Source organism: Lithobates pipiens, unplaced genomic scaffold (genome assembly GCF_037356315.1).
Source record: "Lithobates pipiens isolate NorthernLeopardFrog02 unplaced genomic scaffold, aLitPip1_a1.2 Scaffold_16, whole genome shotgun sequence".
NCBI classification, from domain to species: Eukaryota; Metazoa; Chordata; class Amphibia; order Anura; family Ranidae; genus Lithobates; species Lithobates pipiens.
In genome coordinates this window covers 307,000,609-307,023,861 of record NW_027507748.1, presented here as the reverse complement: position 1 = coordinate 307,023,861, position 23,253 = coordinate 307,000,609, and the positions used below count along the sequence as shown (strand labels likewise).

Genomic DNA, 23,253 nt, shown 5'->3' with positions numbered 1-23,253 from the left:
TCCAGTTCTGCCCAGGGGGTGGTCCATTGGGCAACAACCCTCCAGCCTGCCATGCAGTCATCAGTTTTATTTTGCCTAGTGAAGAAGGACCTAGGACCCCTCAGGCCCATCGGTCTGTGCTTTTTGTTTCTGCAGAAGCGTGACTTTTTGCACAAGATGCTTGATCCTGTGATCTCCGATCAACAGCCGGCTGGGTGACAGGCTGGATACCCTTATCCTTGTAGTCTCCCCAGTCTGGCCATCGAGCGCGTGCAGGCCACAGCTCCGCGCTAGGCAGGCCACAACGAAATCTTAGCTCCAGAGGTGGTCGGTTAGCTTTTAGGCTCCGGGGCGCACACATGACCAGACTATTGATGTCTGCATCAGTGTGCCGGACCAACAGCCACCCTGTACTGATCAGTGAGTGGGTCTGTGATGGAATGTCTCCCAGCTCTGCAGGACTGGTAAGTACAGCTCTCCCTGCCTCGTGGTGCTGAGCAGCTGGGCATTCCCTGGGAGGTCAATTGGGGGGGGGGGGGGGTCCCTCGCCTCCCTCGCCTCCCTCGCCTCCCTCTCTTCTCTCCCTGCCCCCTGGGGATGCTGCTGAGCTGTGTTTGTGTGTGTCTGTGCAGCCTTAACATGTTTTTCAGTGTTCTCTAGTGGCGGCATGTCCTCCTGTGCTCTGACGGCCATTTTCCCTGTGTTTTATGTCCTTGTGCTGGATGCCGAGTGGCCATTTTGTTGAAGCCTGAGCACACTTCAGAGCGATTTCAGCGTGATTTGCAGCTGCCTCCACTGACACAGCATTGTTTCCTCTGCACCTGGGAGCCAACAGAGACTATAGGCACTACCTGCTGGATAGCGCAGAACTCCTCAGGGTGGCTAGTCCTGCGGGAAAGAGCCCCTCAGCCAGCAGCAGAAAGGACTGTCACTGTCCTAAGTCCCCTTCGGGTGGCAGACAGAGTAGGGTCAGCATGGCTTCAGAAACTGGTGTTCTTCCCCTGAAATCCAACAATTGCAACCGGGTTGCCTGCGGACTGTGCGGTGCCCCTGGACACCCTGATGGCGATCCTCAATTAGTTCGTTGCCAAGATGGAGACGGCAGGTGGGAAAAAGGGTGCAAAAAAGCGGCCCCTGTCCTCCCAGTCTTCTGGGGAGAGCTCTGATGCAGACTCTGGTCCTGCTGAGGCTGGTGACCCCTGCTCTGTTTTGTCAGATGACCAGGACCGTTTGGACAGTGAGGATGAGTCCCCGTCCGGGTCCGTGCTTGACAAAACGCTTGTTGGAGCATTTATCACAGCTGTGCGTGATACCCTGAAGATTCAGGAGCGAGCAGATCCCTCTGCTGATGTAGCGGTCCCTTTTGGGCTCCGTAAGCCAGCACGTTCACCTAAGGTGTTCCCATATCTGGCTGATTTTGACAAGTTCATTTACAAGGAATGGGGTCGCCCGCAGCGGACCTTTTTCGTCGCCAAATCCATGGCGGTGCGTTACCCCTTTGAGGAGAGCCTTCTCAAGAAATGGTCGGCTCCTCCGGTTGCAGACCCCCCAGTGTCCAGGTTAAATAAAGTGACTGATCCTGGTACAGGGGACTCCTGCATTTAAGGATCCCACGGACAGGAAGGCCAAGGCAGTGGCTCGTTCCTTGTTTACGGTGGTGGGGTCCGCCTTGCGACCAGTACTGGCATCCTCACTTGTGTCGCAGACACTGAGTGGGCAAAGCTGATGCACCGCAAATTGGGAGAGCGTCAGGCTTCTCCTGTCTGCATGGAACTAGCAGACCAACTAGTGCAAGGCCTTAAGTATGTTTTTGACTTGGCCCTGGATACTCTTCCTCTGTTATCCAGGGCTTCAGTGTCAGCAGTGGTGCTGAGGTGCCTGATTTGGGTAAAATGCTGGTCTGCTGACCAGGCATCCAAAAAAAGCCCTGACAGATCTTCCCTTCCTTGGTGACCGGCTTTTCGGAGCTTCGTTGGATGACATTATTAAAAATGCCACTGGTGGTAAGAGTACCCTACTACCACAGGCCAGGAAGGCTAAGGAGCCACGCTGTAGGCAAGGGCCCTCTCTTTCTGCTCACAAACTGCTTTTTCGTCCGCCCGGAGCTTCGGCTAAACGTCCCCAGCCCGACAGGACGACCACGAAAGGACAAAAAACCTCCCTGGAACCACAAGCCTGTGAACAAAAGTGCTACCGCATGAAGGTATACCTATATGCCTTCAGCATCAAAAGTTTCTGTGATTTTGCAGTCTGGGATTCCCACTACCAGTTTGTGGCTCTTACTTTTGGTCTGGCATCAGCCCCCCGAGTCTTTACTAAGGTATTGGCTCCAGTTTTGGCGTTGCTGCGGCAACGAAGTCGGACAAATCTCAGTTGTCCCTGGATCGACAGATCCAGGTGAGCCAGTCAGATTCCCTGAACTGGTGGCTGAGAAACCCCCTGGTGATTCAGTCCAGGAAGTCGTTCCTAAATTTGAAGTGGACAGTGATCTCAACGGACGCCAGCCTATCTGCCTGGGGTGGAGTGATGGGGGTTCAGTCGGCCCAGGGCCTCTGGTCGGCGGATGAATCCAAGTTGCCGATCAATCTGCTCGAGCTGAGAGCGATCAGGCTGTGCCTCTCCACATGGTCGATTAGACTACAGGGGTTGTCCGATCAGGATCCAGTCAGACAACGCCACGGCTGTGGCATACAGCAATCGCCAAGGAGAAACGAGAAGCTCAGCCGCCGCACTGGACGTGTCTCGCATACTTCAGTGGGCAGAGCGACACGAACCTGCCCTGTCGTCCATTTACATCCCGGGAGTGGAGAGCTGGCAGGTGGACTATCTGAGTCGCCAGATGCTGGACCCAGGAGAATGGGCGTTGCATCCGGAGGTATTCAGGCTACTGTGTCTGAGATGGACCGCACCAGACGTGGATCTTCTGGCCTCCCGTCTCAATCGGAGGGTGCCGAGATTCGTGTCCAGGACAAGAGATCGGTGGGCAGACGCACTGGTCGCTCAGTGGGGTCAGTACCAGCTGATCTACGCCTTTCCTCCACTGAAACTGCTACCACCAGAGTGGGGGTCGAGGGGATCCCTGTGATTCTGATCGCCCCAGATTGCCCTCAGCGACCTTGGTACTGGTGGAAGACGCCCCATGGCGACTTCCGTTATGAGAGGACCTTCTGTCTCGAGGTCCGATTCTCCATCCTGCTTTACCATCGCTGGCTTTAACGGCATGGCTATTGAGAGACAGGTGTTGAGGAACCGGGGTCTGTCTGACTTTGTGATCCCAACTATGTTCAGGGCACAAATCTTCTCAGAAGATATATCATCGTACCTGGAAGGTTTACATCTCCATGTGTGAGGAGAAAGGATGGCATCCACGTTCCTTTTCTATATTCAGGATCCTGGTGTTTCTTCAGCAAGGAGTAGGCCAGAAATTGGTGTTAAGCACCATTCAAGGGCCAAATATCAGCCCTGGCTGTCTTTTTTTTTTTTTTTTTTTCCTTCTTCCAGTGACCCCTGTTGTCACTCATTAGTTGAGTACCTTTTTGTTCAGGGAGTACGACATGTAGTCCCTCCGGTGCATCCACCGTTACCCTGTGGCATCTGAAACTGGTGTTATCGGTGCTTCAAAAACCGCCATTTGAAATTTGAGATTCCCTTGTTGACTTATTCACAAGGATAAGGTGGTGTGCCCGCAACCGTCTTTTCTGCCGAAAGTGATCTTGGCTTTTCATATCAATGAGGACATTGTTTTACCATCTTTGTCCTAAGCCGAAACACCCTAAGGAAGTGGCCCTTCACGCTTTGGATGTGGCTTGGCCTCTGAAGGTGTATTTGTCTGCCACTGCTCCCTTTCGGAAGTCACTCACTGTTTGTTTCGGTGGCTGGTTCAAAGAAACGCATGACTGTCTCGTCGGCCACCATTTCCAGGAGGATCAGACAGATTGTAGTGCAAGCCCACGCCTTGAAGGGACAGGTGCCCCCCTTTCTGGTCATGGCCCACTCCACAAGGGCAATCAGAACGTCTTGGGCCTTTCGTCACCAAGCGTCTGTCACTCAGTTGTGTAAAGCGGCGACCTGGTCGTCTGTCCACGCGTTTACAAAGTTCTACAAGGTAGACGTCAGTGCATCGGCTGATGCCTGTTTTGGCCGCAAAGTTTTGCAGGCAGCCGTATAGTTGCAATTGAATATGCAATATATTTTTTTTCCTGGATAAAAACACAGTACTGTTAAATTAATGCACTGTTGCATTACATTCCGCAGTTTTGGTGTGGTTGTGGGTAGTCACACCTGTTGAGGGTACCCTGGTTTTGTGGTGGATTTCTCCACGCATGTTTTTTTTGTGGGTAAAGTTTCACTAGTTCCCATTTGCCATGGTGGATGAAGTTTTCTATGCTGTTTTTCTTCCCATCGTTTGGCACTGCTTGGGGACGTCCCAATGGCTAAGGGAGGAGCTCTGCCGGTCGGTGAATATAAGAGAAAATAGGATTTTTTGTACTCACCGTAAAATCCTTTTCTCTAATTCACTGACCGAAACAGCTCCCGCCCCTCCTTTTTCTCTTTACGTTATACTGCTTGTTGACGTACTGATGACTGCATGGCAGGCTGGAGGATTGTTGCCCAAGGGACTGCCCCCTGGGTGGAATTGGAAAGTTCTGAGTGTTACCTAACAACAAGTAATGCCTAGTATTCTCCTAGTGGTGGGCATAACAACCCAATGGCTAAGAGGAGCTGTCGGTGAATTACAGACAAAAGGATTTTACGGTGCGTACAAAAAAAATCCTATTCCAGTAACTACATCATTTAGTGCATAAACGAGTGATTGTACAGGTTCCTGTATCCGAAAGGGCGCAGGGTTTTATAAAAACCCTGTTAACGGTTCAAAAAACACAGGGACACAAGGCCCATTTTCTACTAATCCAGTCCTTTCGGATGGAGTCTGTCCTCAGTTGTAGCCTTGCTGCAGATGGGAGACTTTCTAGCCTCCATCGATATAAAGGGCGCGTCTTTACACTTGCCTATCTTTCAACCTCATCAGTTTCCTGCGATTTGCACTAGCGGAAAGTCATTTTTAGTTTTGTGGCTCTACTCTTCGGGCTTGCCAAAGCTCCCCAGAGATTCACAAAGGCATTGGCGCCAGTGCTGGAACTTTTACGGCTTGAGGTTTCTTTGTGCTTGAGTATATGGACTACTTCCCCCAGAGATCACTCACTACAGGCTCTAGAACAGAGAATAACCTGCAGAGTGTGGTATTTGGAAAGCTTAGGCTGGATCATAAATACCCAAGAGTCGGCTTTGAGACCAGCTCAAAGTCTGAAGTATTTAGGTCTGATCCTAGATACGGTCCATGCAAGGGTATTTTTGCCACCTGTAAAGGATCAGGTGCATCAGATAAGGGGCACCAGACAATCCTCCATTCGGCTCTGTATGAGTCTTCTTGGAAGGATGGTGTCCTCCTTCGAGGCAGTGTCCTTTGCCCAGTTCCATTCCAGGCCTATACAAGAAGACATCTTGTTGGCTTGGAACAGGAGAGGACAAGCCCTGGATTATCCAATTCTTAGCTCCTCAGGCACGCTTAAGCGCAAGCTGGTGTTTGCACGATCAGAACCTGCGAATGGGAAGATCCTTCTTCCTGGTAACTTGTAAAGTATTGACCACAGATGCCACTCCTTAGCCTGAGAGACTGGCCCTAGAGAGGCCCACAGCTCAGGGGACATGGTCACGGACAGAACTGATCCTGCCCATCCACGTCCTGGAGTTACGGGCAGTACGTCTGGCCCTACATTCCTGGATGGTGGAGCTTCAGAACTGCCCTATCCGGGTTCAGTCTGACAATGACACTGCAGTGGCCTATATAAACAACCAAGGCAGTACCAGGAGTCGTTCAGCTCTGAAGGAGGTGACCCACATACTAGCCTGGGCTGAGGGACATGTGCCGATTTTCTATCAGCAGTCCATATCCTGGGAGTAGAGAACTGGAAGGCAGATGATCTCAGCCACCAGAAGATCTGCCCAGGCGTATGGTCCCTAAACCTAGGGGTGTTCCACGAATTTACCAGCTTTGAGGATGGCCATAGGTCAACCTATTTGCATTCCAGATTCAACAACATGCAACAGCAGTTTGTGTCCCGAACAAGGGATCCTCTGGCAATCGGAGCAGATGCTCCAGTAGTTCCATGGAGACAGTACTCCCTGGTACCCCCACCCCCCCAATCCCTCTCCTTCCTCATTTGTTGCGCAGGATTCAGGTAGAGAGGGTGTTCCAGTCATTCGGGTGGTACCAGCCTGGCCCTGGTTCCCGAAGATTGTGAGACTGACTATAGACAGGGTGTTGAAGGACCATGGTATCTACCCTAGTGACTGCTAGAAAAGCTGTCACTAGGAAGATCTATCGTAAGGTCTGGAAGACTTGTATTGCTTGGTGTGAAGCCAGAAAATGGCATCATTGGAAATTCGTGATTGGGTGAATTCTCTTTTCTACAGTCTGCTTTGGAAATCAGATTAGCTTGGAGTACAATCAGAGGTCAGATTTTGACCCTGTTAGTATTCTTCCAAAGGCCTTTAACCTCCCATTGGCTGGTCCCAACCTTTTTATGCAGGAGGCAACTAGTTTTCTACCCCCATTAGGTCACCTATACATCCTTGGTGCTGTCCGTGTTACAGAAACAAACATTTGAGCCTCTCAAGGAAATTCCGTTAGACTTGCTGTCACGCAAGCTAGCCTTCCTGATAACCATCACCTCGCCTAGAAGGGTGTCTGAGTTGGTGACCCTTTTGTGCAGGGAACGATACTTGATCCTTCACCATGACGGGGTCGTGTTACGACCTGTTCCATCCTTTTTGTCAAAAGTGGTGTCAGCCTATCATTTAAATCGGGACATTATTTTGCCTTTTTTCTCTCAGCCTGGTTCAGCGGAAGAGAGACCACTGCATTCCTTGGTTGTTGTCTGGGCAGTCGAGGTTTATTTGTCTAGATCTGCAGAGATCCGAGGATCAGACTCCATTTTTGTTTTACCAAAATTACCCAAGAAGGGGCAGACAGCTTCCAAGGCTTCCATTGCTAATTGGGTCCGTCAATTGGTCCTTTAGGCCTATGATCTGAAACGTAAAGCTCCTCCCTTTAGGGCGAGCGCTCACTCTACCAGGTGTAGGAACCTCCTGTGCTTTTCACTATCAGGTATCTGTGGCTCACGTTTGACTAAACTGACACTGGTAGCAGCCTTACAATGAAAATGTTTTCTTCATAATTTTCGTCAGAGGCTTTTTTACAGTGACCTAAACTAAAAGTACAGCACATTTCTTTTCATACATCAGGGGACACAGAGCCATAGTAGTTACTATGTGGGTTAATAGGCCACCTTTAGGTGATGGACACTGGCACTCCCTAAGAGCAGAAGTGCACTCCCTATATAACCCTTCTCACTACTGGGAGTACCTCAGTTTTTGTTCGCCAATGTCTAAGGTGTTGGTCACGAGTAAAGGTGCTGTGCTGAGCTCCACTGGAGCAATCCTTGCTGGGGCTAGCCATGCTGACCGGATCTGTTCAGAGTGTCCTTTTTTGGGCCTAAGGAATGGTACCCGGGCTTCGTATCCGAAGAAACAAGGGTTTGCCTGCAAATGCTTATTTTTAGAGAGCTGGACCCTGGGATCCAGTACTTTTTGGTAGTAAGGCCATAGTTTTCACTGGCAGGGTGCTGTTGCAGGTCCAGGATTGTGGGTTACCTCTAGGTTCCCCTGCTCCTAAAGGTTTTGGCACCCACCGTGAAGGGTGAAGATAGAGTTTATCTCCGAAAACCCTGCAGCGGGTAAGGTAAGTGGAGTTTTCTAAGAAATATCTTTGAATTTTTCTTATGAATATCTAGAAGTATATAATGTTGTCATGCCTATGTGTCACCATTGGGGACTTTGTTGAGCACTCACTGCCTTATGCTGGGAAATAGCGCTGTGTCAGGAGCCATTACTTCCTCCTCTGGCCAAAACAGCAGATCCTCTGGTAAGCAAGAGGGGGGACTGGTCTCCCCAGCTGTAGCCCCCCTATGTTGGAATTTCCCTGTGGGGGGAGGGGTTGTAAGCCCGAGTTTCACTTAAAAAAAAAAAAAATGTATATATAAAATGTGGCCCTTCAGCTGTGTTTTTACCCCCCCCGCCATATCAGCTGTATGCTAGGCGCCTATAGTCCACGCTCGCGCGGGAAAACCCCTTTTAAAAATACTGGGGTGGGGCCATAATCGGCGGGGGGGCTGGGCTAACGGCGTCAGCAATACAAGTGTACACCAAAGCAGGGAGGGACCTCTGTGTCCCCTGATGTACATGAAAGAAAAGGATTTTTACAGGTAAGCGGTTTTAAAAATCCTGTTTTCATACATCAGGGGACGCAGAGCCATAGTAGTTAGGATGTGGGATGTACCATAGCGATGGCAACTGAAGGGAGTGAGACACAACAAAGAGTAGGGCAAAAGAGGCTAGAGGACTCATACCGCAGCCTGCAGTACACTATGCCCAAAGGCAATATCCTCATGACCTTTAACATCGATTTGATAGAATGTGGTAAATGTATGAACTGAAGACCAAGTTGCGGCCTTGCAGATCTGAGCCATAGAGGCCTGATGATGCACAGCCCAAGAGGCACTAACTGCCCTGGTAGAGTGCGCTTTAACATGAAAAGGAGGAATTTTCTTCCTTGGACCATAAGCTTGATAATTCACTTGACAAATCCATTTGGAAATAGTAGATTTTGTGCTTCCTGTCGCCTTTTTGGACCTGCTAGCAGAACCAACAAAAAATATTTTTTGCAAACCTGAGTGGTCGCCTTTAAATAGACTCTGATCGCTCTAACTACATCAAGGGAATGTAGTGCCTTCTCTTCCCTAGATTGAGGCTCTGGGGAGAAGGTAGAATATCATCCTGGTTTAAATGAAAACCTGTCACCACTTTTGGTAGGAATTCAGCATGAGGACACAAAACCACCTTATCCTTATGCATGATCAAATATGGCTCTTTACAAGACAGAGCCGTTAGTTCCGATACTCTTCTAGCAGAAGAAATGGCAACCAAAAAGATTATTTTCCTTGTCAAAAGAACCAAGGGATTTTCCCATAAAGTCTCAAAAGGCTCATTCTATAAGGCCGATAGGACTAAATTCAAATCCCAAGGATTTAGAGGTGTCCTCACAGGGGGATTGATCCGTGTTACCCCCTGAATAAAACTATGCACCAGAGAGTGAGAAGCAAGAGGCCATTGAAAAAACAGACAAGGCCAGCTTCCTAATTATCATTAGGAAAAAAATCTTTGCCAGCCCCTTCTCCTATACTGCTCTTCCTCCTGTGTAGCTCATTGTAAGCGGAAGCTTCTAGCCTCAATAGCTTTGTTTTTGTTGGCTGCTCTCCTCCTCTTCAGAGTTTTGTTTTAGATTGGAGGGGAGCGGTCACATGACCATCCATGAATCTTCAGAGGAGAGCAGCCATGTGACCAGTTCCATGCAAGAACGAAGCTATGAGGTAAAATCAGAGACTTTGATTTACAGTGAGAGTGACACAGGAGAATCTGTATGAGAAAGGGCTGGCAGTGATTTATTCTTAACTTTGGTGTATGCTGAGGTCTCCTGGGAATGTGGGGGGGGGGGGGGGGGGGTGTACTGTGCACATTCAATTTTAGTTGTCTAAAATTATTATATTAGGCTAACAAGTACTTGAGATTTTACTCAACTAAAATGGGACCAAAACTAAATGCCATTTTAGTCCTAAGACAAACAAAATCGAAATCAGATGCCAAAATTAACACTGGCTGCTACCCAGTCTTCAATGCATATGGTCACAAAATGTTATCAAAAAGATGTTTGAGCAGCTGAGGATTTGGCTTTCTGCCTGAGTGTACTGCCAGCTGCCATATAAGGTCTGATGGCTATTGTTTGGCAGGGTGTCTCCCCCCCCCCTTAAGGCTATTGCTCTGGGCCATCCCAGTAGGTAATGAATATTAGCCTAACTCTGTGTCCCATGATGTATGAAAAAGTAAATAGGATTTTTTTTAGTTTATACTTGCTTATAAAGTCATAGTTTCATAGTTAGTAAGGTTGAATAAAGACACCAGTCCATCCAGTTCAACCTGAGTGTCTAAAATTGTCCCTATCCCTGTATATTACACACTCACATTGGTCCTTACCCTCAAGGAGCCCACAATCTAAGGTCCCCATTCATATACTAGGGCCAATTTTGGACAGAAGCCAATGAACCTACCTGCATGTCTTTGGTTTGTGGGAGGAAACTGGAGTACCCGGAGGAAACCCATGCAGGCACAGGGAGAACATGCAAACTCCAGGCAGGTAGAGTCGTGGTTGGGATTCGAACCAGCGACCCTTCTTACTGCTAGGTGAGAGTGCTAACCACTACACCACTGTGCCGTCTTTTTTTTTATTTTTTATTTTTTCCCCTCCTTGAGTACATCATGGAACACAGAGATCACTCCCCTTTTTTTGAGGATTCGGTGCTTGCTACAAAACTGAAGTACTTCCTGTATGGGAGGCGTTGTATAGGGGAAACTTCCTGTCTAAGACTGTCTACCATTGTCCATCATTCACCTAGAGATGTGGTATAACTCAGTAGGTAATGAGTATTAGCCTATGTCCCATGATGTATGATAAAGACAAGGATTTTATAGGCAAGTACGACGGAAAAATACAATTTTTTTATTCGCCACGGTGTCTGTTTAAAAAAAAAAAAAAAAATTATATATATATATATATATATATATATATATATATATATATATATATATATATATATATATAAATTTGAAGGTTAGAAGTAATTTTCTAGCACTAAATACTGATTTTAACTTGTAAGCAACAAGTGTCAGAAAAAGATTTGGTCTTGGACCAGGCCTCTTTTTCAGATTTGGTGTTTACATGTTTAAAACTGTTTTTTTTTTTGCTAGAAAATTGCTTAGAACCCCCAAACATTTTATATTATTTTTTTTCTAACACCCTAGCGAATAAAATGTCGGTCATTGAAATACTTTTTTTCACACCGTATTTGCGCAACGGTCTTGCAAGCGCACTTTTTTTTTAGGAGAAAATTCACTTTTTTGAATAAAAAAAATAAGACAACAGTAAAATACATTTTTTTTTTTTTTTATTTATTTTTTTTTTATATTATGAAAGATAATGGTGTAAATTGATACCCAACATGTCACGCTTCAAAATTGCGCCTGCTCGTGGCATGGCGTCAAACTTTTAGCCTCAATCTCCATAAGCGACATTTAAAAAATTCTACAGGTTGCATTTTTTGCTTTACAGAGGAGGTGTAGACCTAGAACTATTGCTCTCGATCTACCGATCGCGGCGATACCTCACGTGTGGTTTGACCACCGTTTTCATATGCGGGTGCTACTCACGTATGCGCTCGCTTCTGTGTGCAAGCTCGTCGTGATGGGGTGTTTTTAAAAACCTTTTTTTTTTTCCTTATTTATTTTAATTGATTTTATTTATTTTAATTGATTTTATTTATTTTACACTGTTTTAAAAAAAAAAATTGATCACTTTTTATTCCTATTACAAGGAATGTAAACATCCCTTGTAATAGAAAAAAGCATGACAGGTCCTCTTAAATATTAGATCTGGGGTCAAAAATCCTCAGATCTCATATTTGGACTAAAATGCAAAAAAAAAAAATGAAAAAAATTAAATAAAAAAAAAAATACTTTTAAGAGGTATGGGCAGAAGTGATGTTTTGACGTCGCTTCCGCCCTCCTATGGTATAGAGACGAGTGGGGGCCATCTTAGCCTCACTCGTCTCCATACTCAGCAAGGAAAAGGACCCGATCGCCTTCGCTGCTACCGACGGCTCCAGTAAGCGGCGGAAGGTGTGGGAGGGGGGTGGCACCACTCCCGCCGCCGATAGCGGTGATCTCGCGGCGAATCCACCGCGGAGACCACCGTTATCGTACAGACGACCAGCGCCTGAAGAGATGGATATCTCGGTTGTGGCAGCAGCTGCTGCCGTTACCGAGAGATCCCTCTTCAAAAATAGGACGTACATCGGCGTGTGCTGGTCGTTAAGTGGTTAAACTGACATTTACAGACCAAAGTTCATCACTTTTGATCTAAAAAGACCAAATGATACTTTGTTTATAGTTATCTCCCAGCCCTGACAATGTTGTTTAACATTTGCTGGCTTTTTTTTTTTTTGACAGCTGAATTAGTAGAGAACAGCTCTGCACTTGTTATAAAATTGAATCGAGGAAATGCACGGTTAAGGCCTCATGCACACGAGACGCAGTTAAACGCGCGTTCAGATGCAGTTGGACAGTTTTTTCAACTGCACCTGAACTCATTCAATGTTATCCTATGTGTCCATGCACACAGTCTCGTTTTTTTCCGTTTATATGCAGTTGCGTTTAATCTAGTTTTTCCAGAAGCAAAAAAATGCGTTCAGAAACAAAAATTTCTGCGTTTCAGACGCTAAACGCGGCACCCGCGTTTAGCCGCGTTTGCGTTTATATGCGTTTTTAAAGGTGACCTTTTTTTTTTACATTAAAAATCTCAAAAATGATTGGAAATGATGAAAAACCATTAGAAAAATATTTTAAACAATTGCAATTGCAAGTGGACAATCCACAACTTGTGGCAAGTGACGTGGTAAGTGGACAATCCACAACTTGTGGCAAGTGACATGGCAGGTGGCAAGTGATGTGGCAAGTGGACAATCCACAACTTGTGGCAAGTGACGTGGCAGGTGAAGTGGCAAGTGACGTGGAAAGTGGACAATCCACAACTTGTGGCAGGTGACGCGGCAAGTGACCTGGCAGGTGACGCGGCAAGTGACTTGGCAGGTGACGTGGCAAGTGGAAAATCAACAACTTGTGGCAGGTGACTGGCATGTGACGTGGCAAGTGGACAATCCATAACTTGTGGCAGGTGACGTGGCAAGTGGACAATCCACTTGTGGCAGGGGACGTGGCAAGTGGACAATCCACTTGTGGCAGGTGATGTGGCAGGTGATGTGGCAAGTGACGTGGCAAGTGGACAATCCACAACTTGTGGCAAGTGATGTGACAAGTGGACAATCCACATCTTGTGGCAAGTGACGTGGCAAGTGACGTGGCAAGTGGGCAATCCACAACTTGTGGCAGGTGATGTGGCAAGTGACGTGGCAAGTGACGTGGCAAGTGGGCAATCCACAACTTGTGGCAGGTGATGTGGCAAGTGACGTGGCGAGTGGACAATCCACAACTTGTCAGGTGACGTGGCAAGTGGACAATCCACAACTTGTGGCAGGTGATGGGGCAAGTGATGTGGCAAGTGGACAATCCACTTGTGGCAGGTGACGTGGCAGGGGACGTGGCAAGTGGACATTCCACAACTTGTGGCAGGTGATGTGGCTGGTGACGTGGCAAGTGGACAATCCACATCTTGTGGCAGGTGACGTGGAAAGTGGTGTGGCAAGTGGACAATCCACTTGTGGCAGGGGACTTGGCAAGTGGACAATCCACTTGTGGCAGGTGACGTGGCAAGTGGACAATCCACAACTTGTGGCAGGTGATGGGGCAAGTGATGTGGCAAGTGGACAATCCACTTGTGGCAGGTGACGTGGCAGGGGACGTGGCAGGGGACGTGGCAAGTGGACATTCCACAACTTGTGGCAGGTGATGTGGCTGGTGACGTGGTAAGTGGACAATCCACAACTTGTGGCAGATGGCATGGCAGGTGACGTGGAAAGTGGACAATCCACATCTTGTGGCAAGTGACGTGGCAGGTGATGTGGCAAGTGACGTGGCAAGTGGACAATCCACAACTTGTGGCAAGTGATGTGACAAGTGGACAATCCACATCTTGTGGCAAGTGACGTGGCAAGTGACGTGGCAAGTGGGCAATCCACAACTTGTGGCAGGTGATGTGGCAAGTGACGTGGCAAGTGACGTGGCAAGTGGGCAATCCACAACTTGTGGCAGGTGATGTGGCAAGTGACGTGGCAAGTGACGTGGCAAGTGGACAATCCAAAACTTGTGGCAGGTGACGTGGCAAGTGACGTGGCAGGTGACGTGGCAAGTGATGTGGCAAGTGGACAATCCACAGCTTGTGGCAAGTGACGTGGCAAGTGGACAATCCACAACTTGTGGCAGGTGATGTGGCAAGTGATGTGGCAAGTGACGTGGCAAGTGGACAATCCAAAACTTGTGGCAGGTGACGTGGCAAGTGACGTGACAGGTGATGTGGCAAGTGATGTGGCAAGTGGACAATCCACAGCTTGTGGCAGGTGACGTGGCAAGTGGACAATCCACAGCTTGTGGCAGGTGACGTGGCAAGTGGACAATCCACAACTTGTGGCAGGTGACGTGGCAAGTGACGTGGCAGGTGATGTGGCAAGTCACGTGGCAAGTGGACAATCCACAGCTTGTGGCAGGTGGCATGGCAGATGACGTGGAAAGTGGACAATCCACATCTTGTGGCAAGTGACGTGGCAGGTGATGTGGCAAGTGACGTGGCAAGTGGACAATCCACAACTTGTGGCAGGTGACGTGGCAGTTGATGTGGCAAGTGATGTGGCAGGTGATGTGACAAGTGGACAATCCACATCTTGTGGCAAGTGACGTGGCAGGTGACGTGGCAAGTGACATGGCAAGTGGACAATCCACAGCTTGTGGCAGGTGGCATGGCAGATGACGTGGAAAGTGGACAATCCACATCTTGTGGCAAGTGACGTGGCAGGTGATGTGGCAAGTGACGTGGCAAGTGGACAATCCACAACTTGTGGCAGGTGACGTGGCAGTTGATGTGGCAAGTGATGTGGCAGGTGATGTGACAAGTGGACAATCCACATCTTGTGGCAAGTGACGTGGCAGGTGACGTGGCAAGTGACATGGCAAGTGGACAATCCACATCTCGTGGCAAGTGACGTGGCAGGTGATGTGGCAAGTGGACAATCCACAACTTGTGGCAGGTAACGTGGCAGGTGATGTGGCAGGTGATGTGGCAGGTGATGTGGCAAGTGACGTGGCAGCTGACGTGGCAAGTGACGTGGCAAGTGGACAATCCAAAACTTGTGGCAGGTGACGTGGCAAGTGATGTGGCAAGTGGACAATCCACAGCTTGTGGCAAGTGAACAATCCACAACTTGTGGCAGGTGACGTGGCATGTGACGTGGCAAGTGAACAATCCACAACTTGTGGCAAGTGACGTGGCAGGTGATGTGGCAAGTGACGCGGCAAGTAGACAATCCACAACTTGTGGCAGGTGATGTGGCAAGTGACGTGGCAGGTGATGTGGCAAGTCAAGTGGCAAGTGGACAATCCACAACTTGTGGCAGGTGATGTGGCTGGTGACGTGGCAAGTGGACAATCCACAGCTTGTGGCAGGTGGCATGGCAGATGACGTGGAAAGTGGACAATCCACATTTCGTGGCAAGTGACGTGGCAGCTGACGTGGCAAGTGGACAATCCAAAACTTGTGGCAGGTGACGTGGAAAGTGGTGTGGCAAGTGGACAATCCACAACTTGTGGTAGGTGATGGCTGGTGACGTGGTAAGTGGACAATCCACAACTTGTGGCAGATGGCATGGCAGGTGACGTGGAAAGTGGACAATCCACATCTTGTGGCAAGTGACGTGGCAGGTGATGTGGCAAGTGACGTGGCAAGTGGACAATCCACAACTTGTGGCAGGTGACGTGGCAGGTGATGTGGCAAGTGATGTGGCAGATGATGTGACAAGTGGACAATCCACATCTTGTGGCAAGTGACGTGGCAGGTGACGTGGCAGGTGACGTGGCAAGTGGACAATCCACATCTCGTGGCAAGTGACGTGGCAGGTGATGTGGCAAGTGACGTGGCAAGTGGGCAATCCACAACTTGTGGCAGGTGATGTGGCAAGTGGACAATCCACAACTTGTGGCAAGTGACGTGGCAGGTGATGTGGCAAGTGACGCGGCAAGTAGACAATCCACAACTTGTGGCAGGTGATGTGGCAAGTGACGTGGCAGGTGATGTGGCAAGTGGACAATCCACAACTTGTGGCAGGTGATGTGGCTGGTGACGTGGCAAGTGGACAATCCACAGCTTGTGGCAGGTGGCATGGCAGATGACGTGGAAAGTGGACAATCCACATTTCGTGGCAAGTGACGTGGCAGCTGACGTGGCAAGTGGACAATCCAAAACTTGTGGCAGGTGATGTGGCAAGTGACGTGGCGGGTGACGTGGCAAGTGATGTGGCAAGTGGACAATCCACAGCTTGTGGCAAGTGGACAATCCACAACTTGTGGCAGGTGACGTGGCAGGTGACGTGGCAAGTGAACAATCCACAACTTGTGGCAGGTGACGTGGCAAGTGGACAATCCACAACTTGTGGCAGGTGATGTGGCTGGTGATGTGGCAAGTGGACAATCCACAGCTTGTGGCAGGTGGCATGGCAGATGACGTGGAAAGTGGACAATCCACATCTCGTGGCAAGTGACGTGGCAGGTGATGTGGCAAGTGACGTGGCAAGTGGGCAATCCACAATTTGTGGCAGGTGACGTGGCAAGTGGACAATCCCCAACTTGTGGCAAGTGGACAATCCACAACTTGTGGCAGGTGCCGTGGCAAGTGACACGGCAAATGCAAGTGTACAACTGCTCTCTATGCTGCTGCTGCTCACTCTGATCAAAATAGCAGAAATAGTTAAAAAAAATGCTTTGAGAGCTTGGGGAGGGTCTACATGATGTTATCTTTATAAACGCGTCTAAACGCGGCATGCAAACGCGGCAAAACGCGCGTTTCAGCTTTTTTTTAACAGAGGTTTCATCTGCGTCTCGTGTGCATGAGGCCTAAGATTGTAAGGGGGGTTGAATCTAGATTTTTTTTTTTAACAATTGTGCATCTCTACCGCCCATCAAAAGTGGCAATTGCAGAGTTGTGAAACATTATTATATATGGGACTTAAAATGGCAGTTTATTTGGATTAAGACGATATTAAACCCAAAAACATATCTTATATTGCAGCTTGCCATTAGGGCTGTGTGGCTGTATTTGTGTTTTTTTTTTTTTTTTGCCTGTTTATATGCAGCTTGTGATCCAGCCAGTAGGTATGGTTTTCAACTTCCGAGAGTGGTTGTAAACCCTTTACAACCACTTTTTACTACAGGCAAAGCTATAATTAGGCTTACCTGTAGCTACACTGGATATCTCCTAAACCTGTACGGTTTAGGAGATATCCCTGTATTTGCATGTGCCAGCATCATCGGCACATGCGCAGTTAAGCAAACTGAAGCAACGGCACGTACGTCATTGCTTGAGTGATGTCATTGCAGCTCCTGCCAATCACAGCACCAAAACCGTGATGCACAGAAGTAGCCCGGGAGAGATGTCGGCCACCGGAGTGGTGAATGAGGGCTTCGATCTTGGCTAAGTCATAATGAGCTAGTATGCTATGCATACTAGCTCATTATGCCTTTGTCTTGCAGTTTTTTTTGGGGGGTGGAAATTGTTTTATATTTAGGGTTTACAACTACTTCCCTACCGGGCCAATACTGGTATTTCTATCCTACGTGTAAAAATTTTTTTTGCTTGAACATCACGCAGAACCTACAAACTATATCTATATCTAATGTGCAATAGATAGCATGGGTGCATGACCGCTGCACAGAGGAGCCGATGCACGTGTCTTGTGGACCTGTTGTCCGGCCACTCGCGATCGCTTCAGAGTGGCAGAACGGGGCTCTACCTATGTAAACAAGGCAGATCCCCGTTCTGACAAGGGAGAGCATGGAGATGGTGGTTCAGGCCTTTTTCACACTGACTTTATTAAACGCCTTATTGGTACAGTTGTGATCTACTTAAAGCAGAGTTCCAGGCTTTTTTAGTGTTAAAAATCAGCAGTTAAAAAAAAATGTAGCTGCTGAATTTTAATACTCGCCTGTCCCGCGGTCCAGTGATGCAGCTGCCCGAAGCTTTGCTCCTCTCCCCGTCGCCACTATAGAAACTGTGGTCCCCCGGTTGTGACAGTTTGTGTCTTCCCGGCAATGTGCATGCGCGAGTCAAGCTGCGCTCTGAGTGGACAGGCTATCTTGGACCTGTGACATGTGTCCCAGAAGATTGCTGGGAGGGAGGGGCCGCCTAGGGGCAGAGGAGGAGTTGCCTAGGTGGCCTGAAGTTGGAAGTGGGACAGAAAGTCCCACTCAAAACTAGGCACCCCCCCCCCCCCCCCCCAAAAGACATGTGGCATGTAAAGGGGTGAGGAGTGCTTACAGCTGAAATTCTACTTTTGGCTGAAACTGCTTTTAATAAGCTTATGTGTGTATATGTAAGGATTGATGGAACTGCATTCAGTGTTAATGTAAGGATTAATGGAACTGTATTCAAGCACACAAATCAACATCAACACCTATCATGCATGGGGTTACATACAGTTTTCAGTCATTCCTATGGAAGGTGTGCTTTGTTTTAAAATGCATTCTAGATGAAGCGGTAGCATTTTTAAAACACATTAAAATACAATACATGAAAATATACAGTATTTTTTTTTAATGATGGCATACGAGTTTCCTTTTGTCTTTTTGCATACATTCTAGGACTGCCTTAGCTTGTACCCTTTTTTAACATTTTATTTCAATAAACATTTCTGCACCAGTTACCTTTTTAAAATACTTTCTATATTTTCCTTGTGTTTGACAGGATAAAAGAAGTGAATGAAACTAATAAACGAGTGGAGCAGGAAATTAAAGTGGCTATCTTTACCTTAATAAATGAAATTAATAAAAAGGGTAAATCTCTTCTGCAACAGTTGGAGGTAGGATAAAGGTTTATTTTTTGGCCTTTTCACTTTTGTCTGATAAAGTATTAGTCAACTTTGATAACCATAAATGATTAGCAATGCTGTTATAGCTTTATTATATTATAATATAGATTGTAGTAGTGAAAACAAATTAAATGATGGCTTTTTTTTAAATGTCATTACATGTAGGTAGAGCTGCATGATTCTGGCCAAAACGAGAATCACAATTTTTCTGTTTGCTTAGAATAAAGATCACGGATTCTTGCGGCGAAACTTCTTTCACATTATACAAAAAAGGGCAAACTTTACGGTTTTAGTTTTTTTTTTTTTTTTTTTTGTTTTTTTTTTTTGTTTTTTATATTCATTAAAGTGTTTTTTCAGTGCGACCTAAAATCTTGCAACAACCGCAATTTTATTCTCTAGGGTCTCCTCTAAAAAAAAAAAAAAAAAAAAAAGTAATGTTTTTGGGTTCCAAGTAATTTTCTAGCCAAAAAATACTGATTTTAAAGAGGAAGTAAACCCTGATGGGTTTACTTCCTCTTTTTTTTCCCTGCAAAGGTAAAGCATAATGGACTACTATGCATCGCATAGTAGCTCATTATGTGTCACTTACCTGACACAGGAGCCAGCGAAGTCGCTGCTGATCCCTGTAGTCCGCCGCATCCATGTTGCTGGTGGCGTCTCGCAGCTCCGACGAATCACAGCGGCGAAGCCGTGATGACGTCACTCCCGCGCATGCGCACGGGAGTCGCGTCTCGCAGCTCCGCCGCTGCCACTCGGCGAAGCCGCGATGACGTCACTCCCGCGCATGCGCACGTGAGTCGACAAATTAGGCAAATCCATTCATGGATTTGCCGCATTTAGTGCGCCTGTGCGCCGCTGTCTACGGCGCATGCGCCGTAGACAGCGGTGCCCATTTTCGGGCAAATATCTCCTAAACCATATAGGTTTAGGAGATATTGCTTGGACCTACAGGTAAGCCTTAATCTAGGCTTACCTGTAGGTCCAAGTTGTTTGGAAGGGTTTACTTCCTCTTTAAACAAGTGTCAGAAAAAGTTTAGTCTTTACGTGGTTAAACTTCCCTCCTTTATAGACAGACGTTTATTTCATTGATCTAAAAGGACGAAGTGTTGCAAACATTGCAACACTTCATCCTTTTAGATTAATTAAATGAATGTCAGTCTGTAAAGGAAGGAAGTTTAACCACTTAAAGACTAAACTTCTCTCCATCTTAGGCTCTGTTCACACCTAGATGTTTTTGGGCGTTTTCTGCTCGGAGTCTCGGCTCTATAAACGTCCAACAAAGGACCAATCTCATTCATATCAATGGCCCCTTTTCACATCTGAGCGTTCTGTCACCTAAAGCAAAATGCCCGTCCAAAGTACAGGGGCTTCTTTTTTGGCAGATTACAGGCGTTTTTTCCATTCTTTTGTAGACCATTTGACCTGTACAAAATCACGCAACGTTCTGCCTGAGAACAATACGCTCAGGTGTTAACGGTCTCGATTGCTAGACTCCAATATGTTTGCGCAAGTAGGTTTGCCCGAATCGCTGATATGAGATGGCTATGCATTTGAACCATTAAGGTGCAGTTTATAAATTGAATATATTGGCCTACCTGATATTTTTTTAAATATGAAGAATGCAATTATTGGTGTTCTAGTAAAAAGTCTTAAAGTGGAAGTTCCACTTTTGGGTGGAACTCCGCTTTAAGCACTCGTTGCACCTTTACAAGCCACATTTGGCATGTCATTTTTTTGGGAGAAGTGGGTACCTAGTTTTCACTTCCTGCTCTCATTGCCTTGCCGTCTAGGTGACTCCTCCATCCCCCTGATGGCGACTTCCCTCCTCCTCCCTCTCTGCAATCTTCTGGGACATGTCACAGGACCCAGAAGATTGCCTAGTCCCTAAGAATGCAGCTCGACTTGCGCAGTGCGTACCCGGCTGTTGACTTTTAATAAACTTACAAACGAGTGGAACTCCACTTTCAGTAAAAAGGATTGTATAATCTGTAAGGTGCATGGCAAGTTTTATTTTTTTTTTTTTTTCTCTAAATTGTAAGAAATTTCTTAAAGATCTGATTAAAAAAATATATATTACAGGCAGCCCATTTACCTAGTTTTGATCCGAAGCATGCATGTTTACAGTTGGGCTCATACTTTTACATACCCTGGCAGAATTTGATTTCTTGGTCATTTTTCAGAGAATAACACACAAACCTTTCTTTCATTTATGGTTAGTGTTTGGCTGAAGCTATTTATTATAAATCACTGTTTACACTTTTTAAATCATGACAACGGAAACTACCCAAATGACCCTGATCAAAAGTTTACATAACCCAGTTCTTAATGCCGTGTATTGCCCCCTTTAACATCAATGACAACTTGAAGTCTTTTTTGTGGTATTTGTGGATGAGGCTCTTTATCTTCTCAGATGGTAAAGCTTTCCACTTGGTAAAAAGCCTCCATTTACTGTAAATTCTTGGGCTATCTTGCATGAACTGCACGTTTTGAGATCTCCTCAAGGTGGCTCTATATTGAGGTCAGGAGACTGAGATGGCCACACCAGAACCTTTACTTTATTCTGCTGCAGCCAATGACAGGTCGACTTGGCCTGTTTTGGATCATTATCATGTTGGAATATCCAAGTACATCCCATGCGCAGCTTCCTGGCTGATGAATGCAAATGTTCCTCCAGTGTTTTTTGATAACATACTGCATTCATCTTGTCATCAATTTTGACCAAATTTCCTGTGCCTTTGTAGCTCACACATCCCCAAAACATCAGCCATCCACCTCCGTGTTTCACAGTAGGAATGGTGTACCTTTCATCATAGGCCTTGTTGACTCCCCTCCAAATGTAGCGTTTATGGTTGTGGCCATAAAGCTCAGTTTTGGTCTCATCACTCCAAATGACTGTGCCAGACGGTTTGAGGCTTGTCTCTGCTATTTGTCGTATTGTAATCGGGATACTTTGTGCGTAGTAATGGCTTTCTTATGGTGACTTCACCATGCAGCCCACCTTTCTTCAAGTACCTCCTTATTGTGCATCCTAAAACGGCCACCCCACAGGTTTACAGAGAGTCCTGTAAGTCACCTGAAGTTTGAGTTTCTTTGCATCCCAAACAATTTTTCATGGCAGTTGTGGCTGAAATTGTAGTTGGTCTACCTGACCGTGATTTGGTTTCAACAGAACCCCTCATTTTCCACTTCTTGATTAGAGTTTGAACACTGCTGATTGGCTTTCGCATTTCCTTGGATATCTTTTTTTTTTTATTTTTATTTTTTTATGTATTCCTTTTCTATTTTATACAGTTCAACTAACTTTTCCCCACAGATCCTTTGACGATCCTTTTTGGTTTCCCCATGACTCCAGAAACGTCAGTGTAGCACTGGGTGAAAGATGCGAGGGTCTCAGTCCAGAAACGCCTTGACCTTTTATACACACACATTAAAAGCAAACAGATCACAGGTGAGGATGGTTACCTTTTTAAGGCCCCTTTCACACTGGGGCGGTGGGTGTGTCGGCTGTAAAGCTCCCCTATTTTTAGCGGTGCTAGCAGGGAGCTTTTATCCCCTGCTAGCAGCTAAGAGTTAAAGCCACCGCAAAGCGCTGCTGCAGCAGCAATATGCCGGCAGTATAGCCTCGCTTCCCTGTTGATTTCAATGGGCAGAAGCGGTGTATACACTGCACCAAAGATGTTGCTAGCGGGACTATTTTTACCGTCCTGCTAACGCATCACTCCAGTGTGCAAGCCCCTCAGGGCTTTCACATTGGAGAGACAGCAGCAACTCATTCAGGGCGCTTTGCAGGCACTATTTTTAGCGTTGAAGTGTCTGCAAAGTGCCCCAGTGTGAAAGGGGTCTTCTAGCCATTCAAACCCCTTTGTCAACTTGTGTGCATGTTATCAGGCCAAAATCACCAAGCATGTAAACTTTTGATCAGGGTCATTTGGGTAGTTTCTGTTGTAATTATGACTGATATAAAAAGAGAGTAAACGGTTGATAATAGTGAAAGATGGTGAAAGAAAAGTTTTTTTTATTCAAATTCTCTGAAAAATGGCCAAGAAATCATAAATTCTACCAGGGTATGTGAACGTATGAGCGCAACTGTATGTATAACAATTTGCTTGTATCTCTAGTACTAAAGATTACTGAAGCAGCGTTTTCCTTTTAGTGTTGTTGGTCAATGTCAGTTTTGGCTTTTTAATTGCAGAAACATTGTCTAAATATCTGATTTATTATAGAGAAATTGAGTAAAATCAACAGAAATGCACTAACTTTAATATACTTTGCCCATAAGCAGATGGGCACAGATTTAAAGTGGTTGTAAACCCTTCCATACAATCCCCAACCCCCCCACAGTACACGGGAACAGAGCTGAGGCTCAGTTGGTGCTCCCTCCCCTGTCAGTTTTTTTTTTTTTCTTCTTTCTCTTGATGTCAGACAGCAAAAATGACTCGTGCAGAGGAACAAAGCAGCAGACAGAATTTACATTTAGTCCTCTGGATTTATACATGTACACACTATAGCTGTATGTTTTGAT

At 46.6% G+C, this 23,253-nt stretch overlaps 1 protein-coding gene across 6 annotated transcripts in view; it reads left to right on the top strand.

Moving 5' to 3' along the window:
* Nucleotides 1–23,253, top strand: part of TRIM33 (tripartite motif containing 33) — a 252,287-nt gene that overhangs the window by 121,877 nt on the left and 107,157 nt on the right. For all 6 annotated transcript variants that reach the window (XM_077481589.1, XM_077481585.1, XM_077481587.1 and 3 more), the window contains exon 6: nt 18,608–18,722. In XM_077481589.1, coding sequence (XP_077337715.1) covers nt 18,608–18,722 — 115 coding nt within the window. The remainder of the gene's footprint in view (nt 1–18,607; nt 18,723–23,253) is intronic.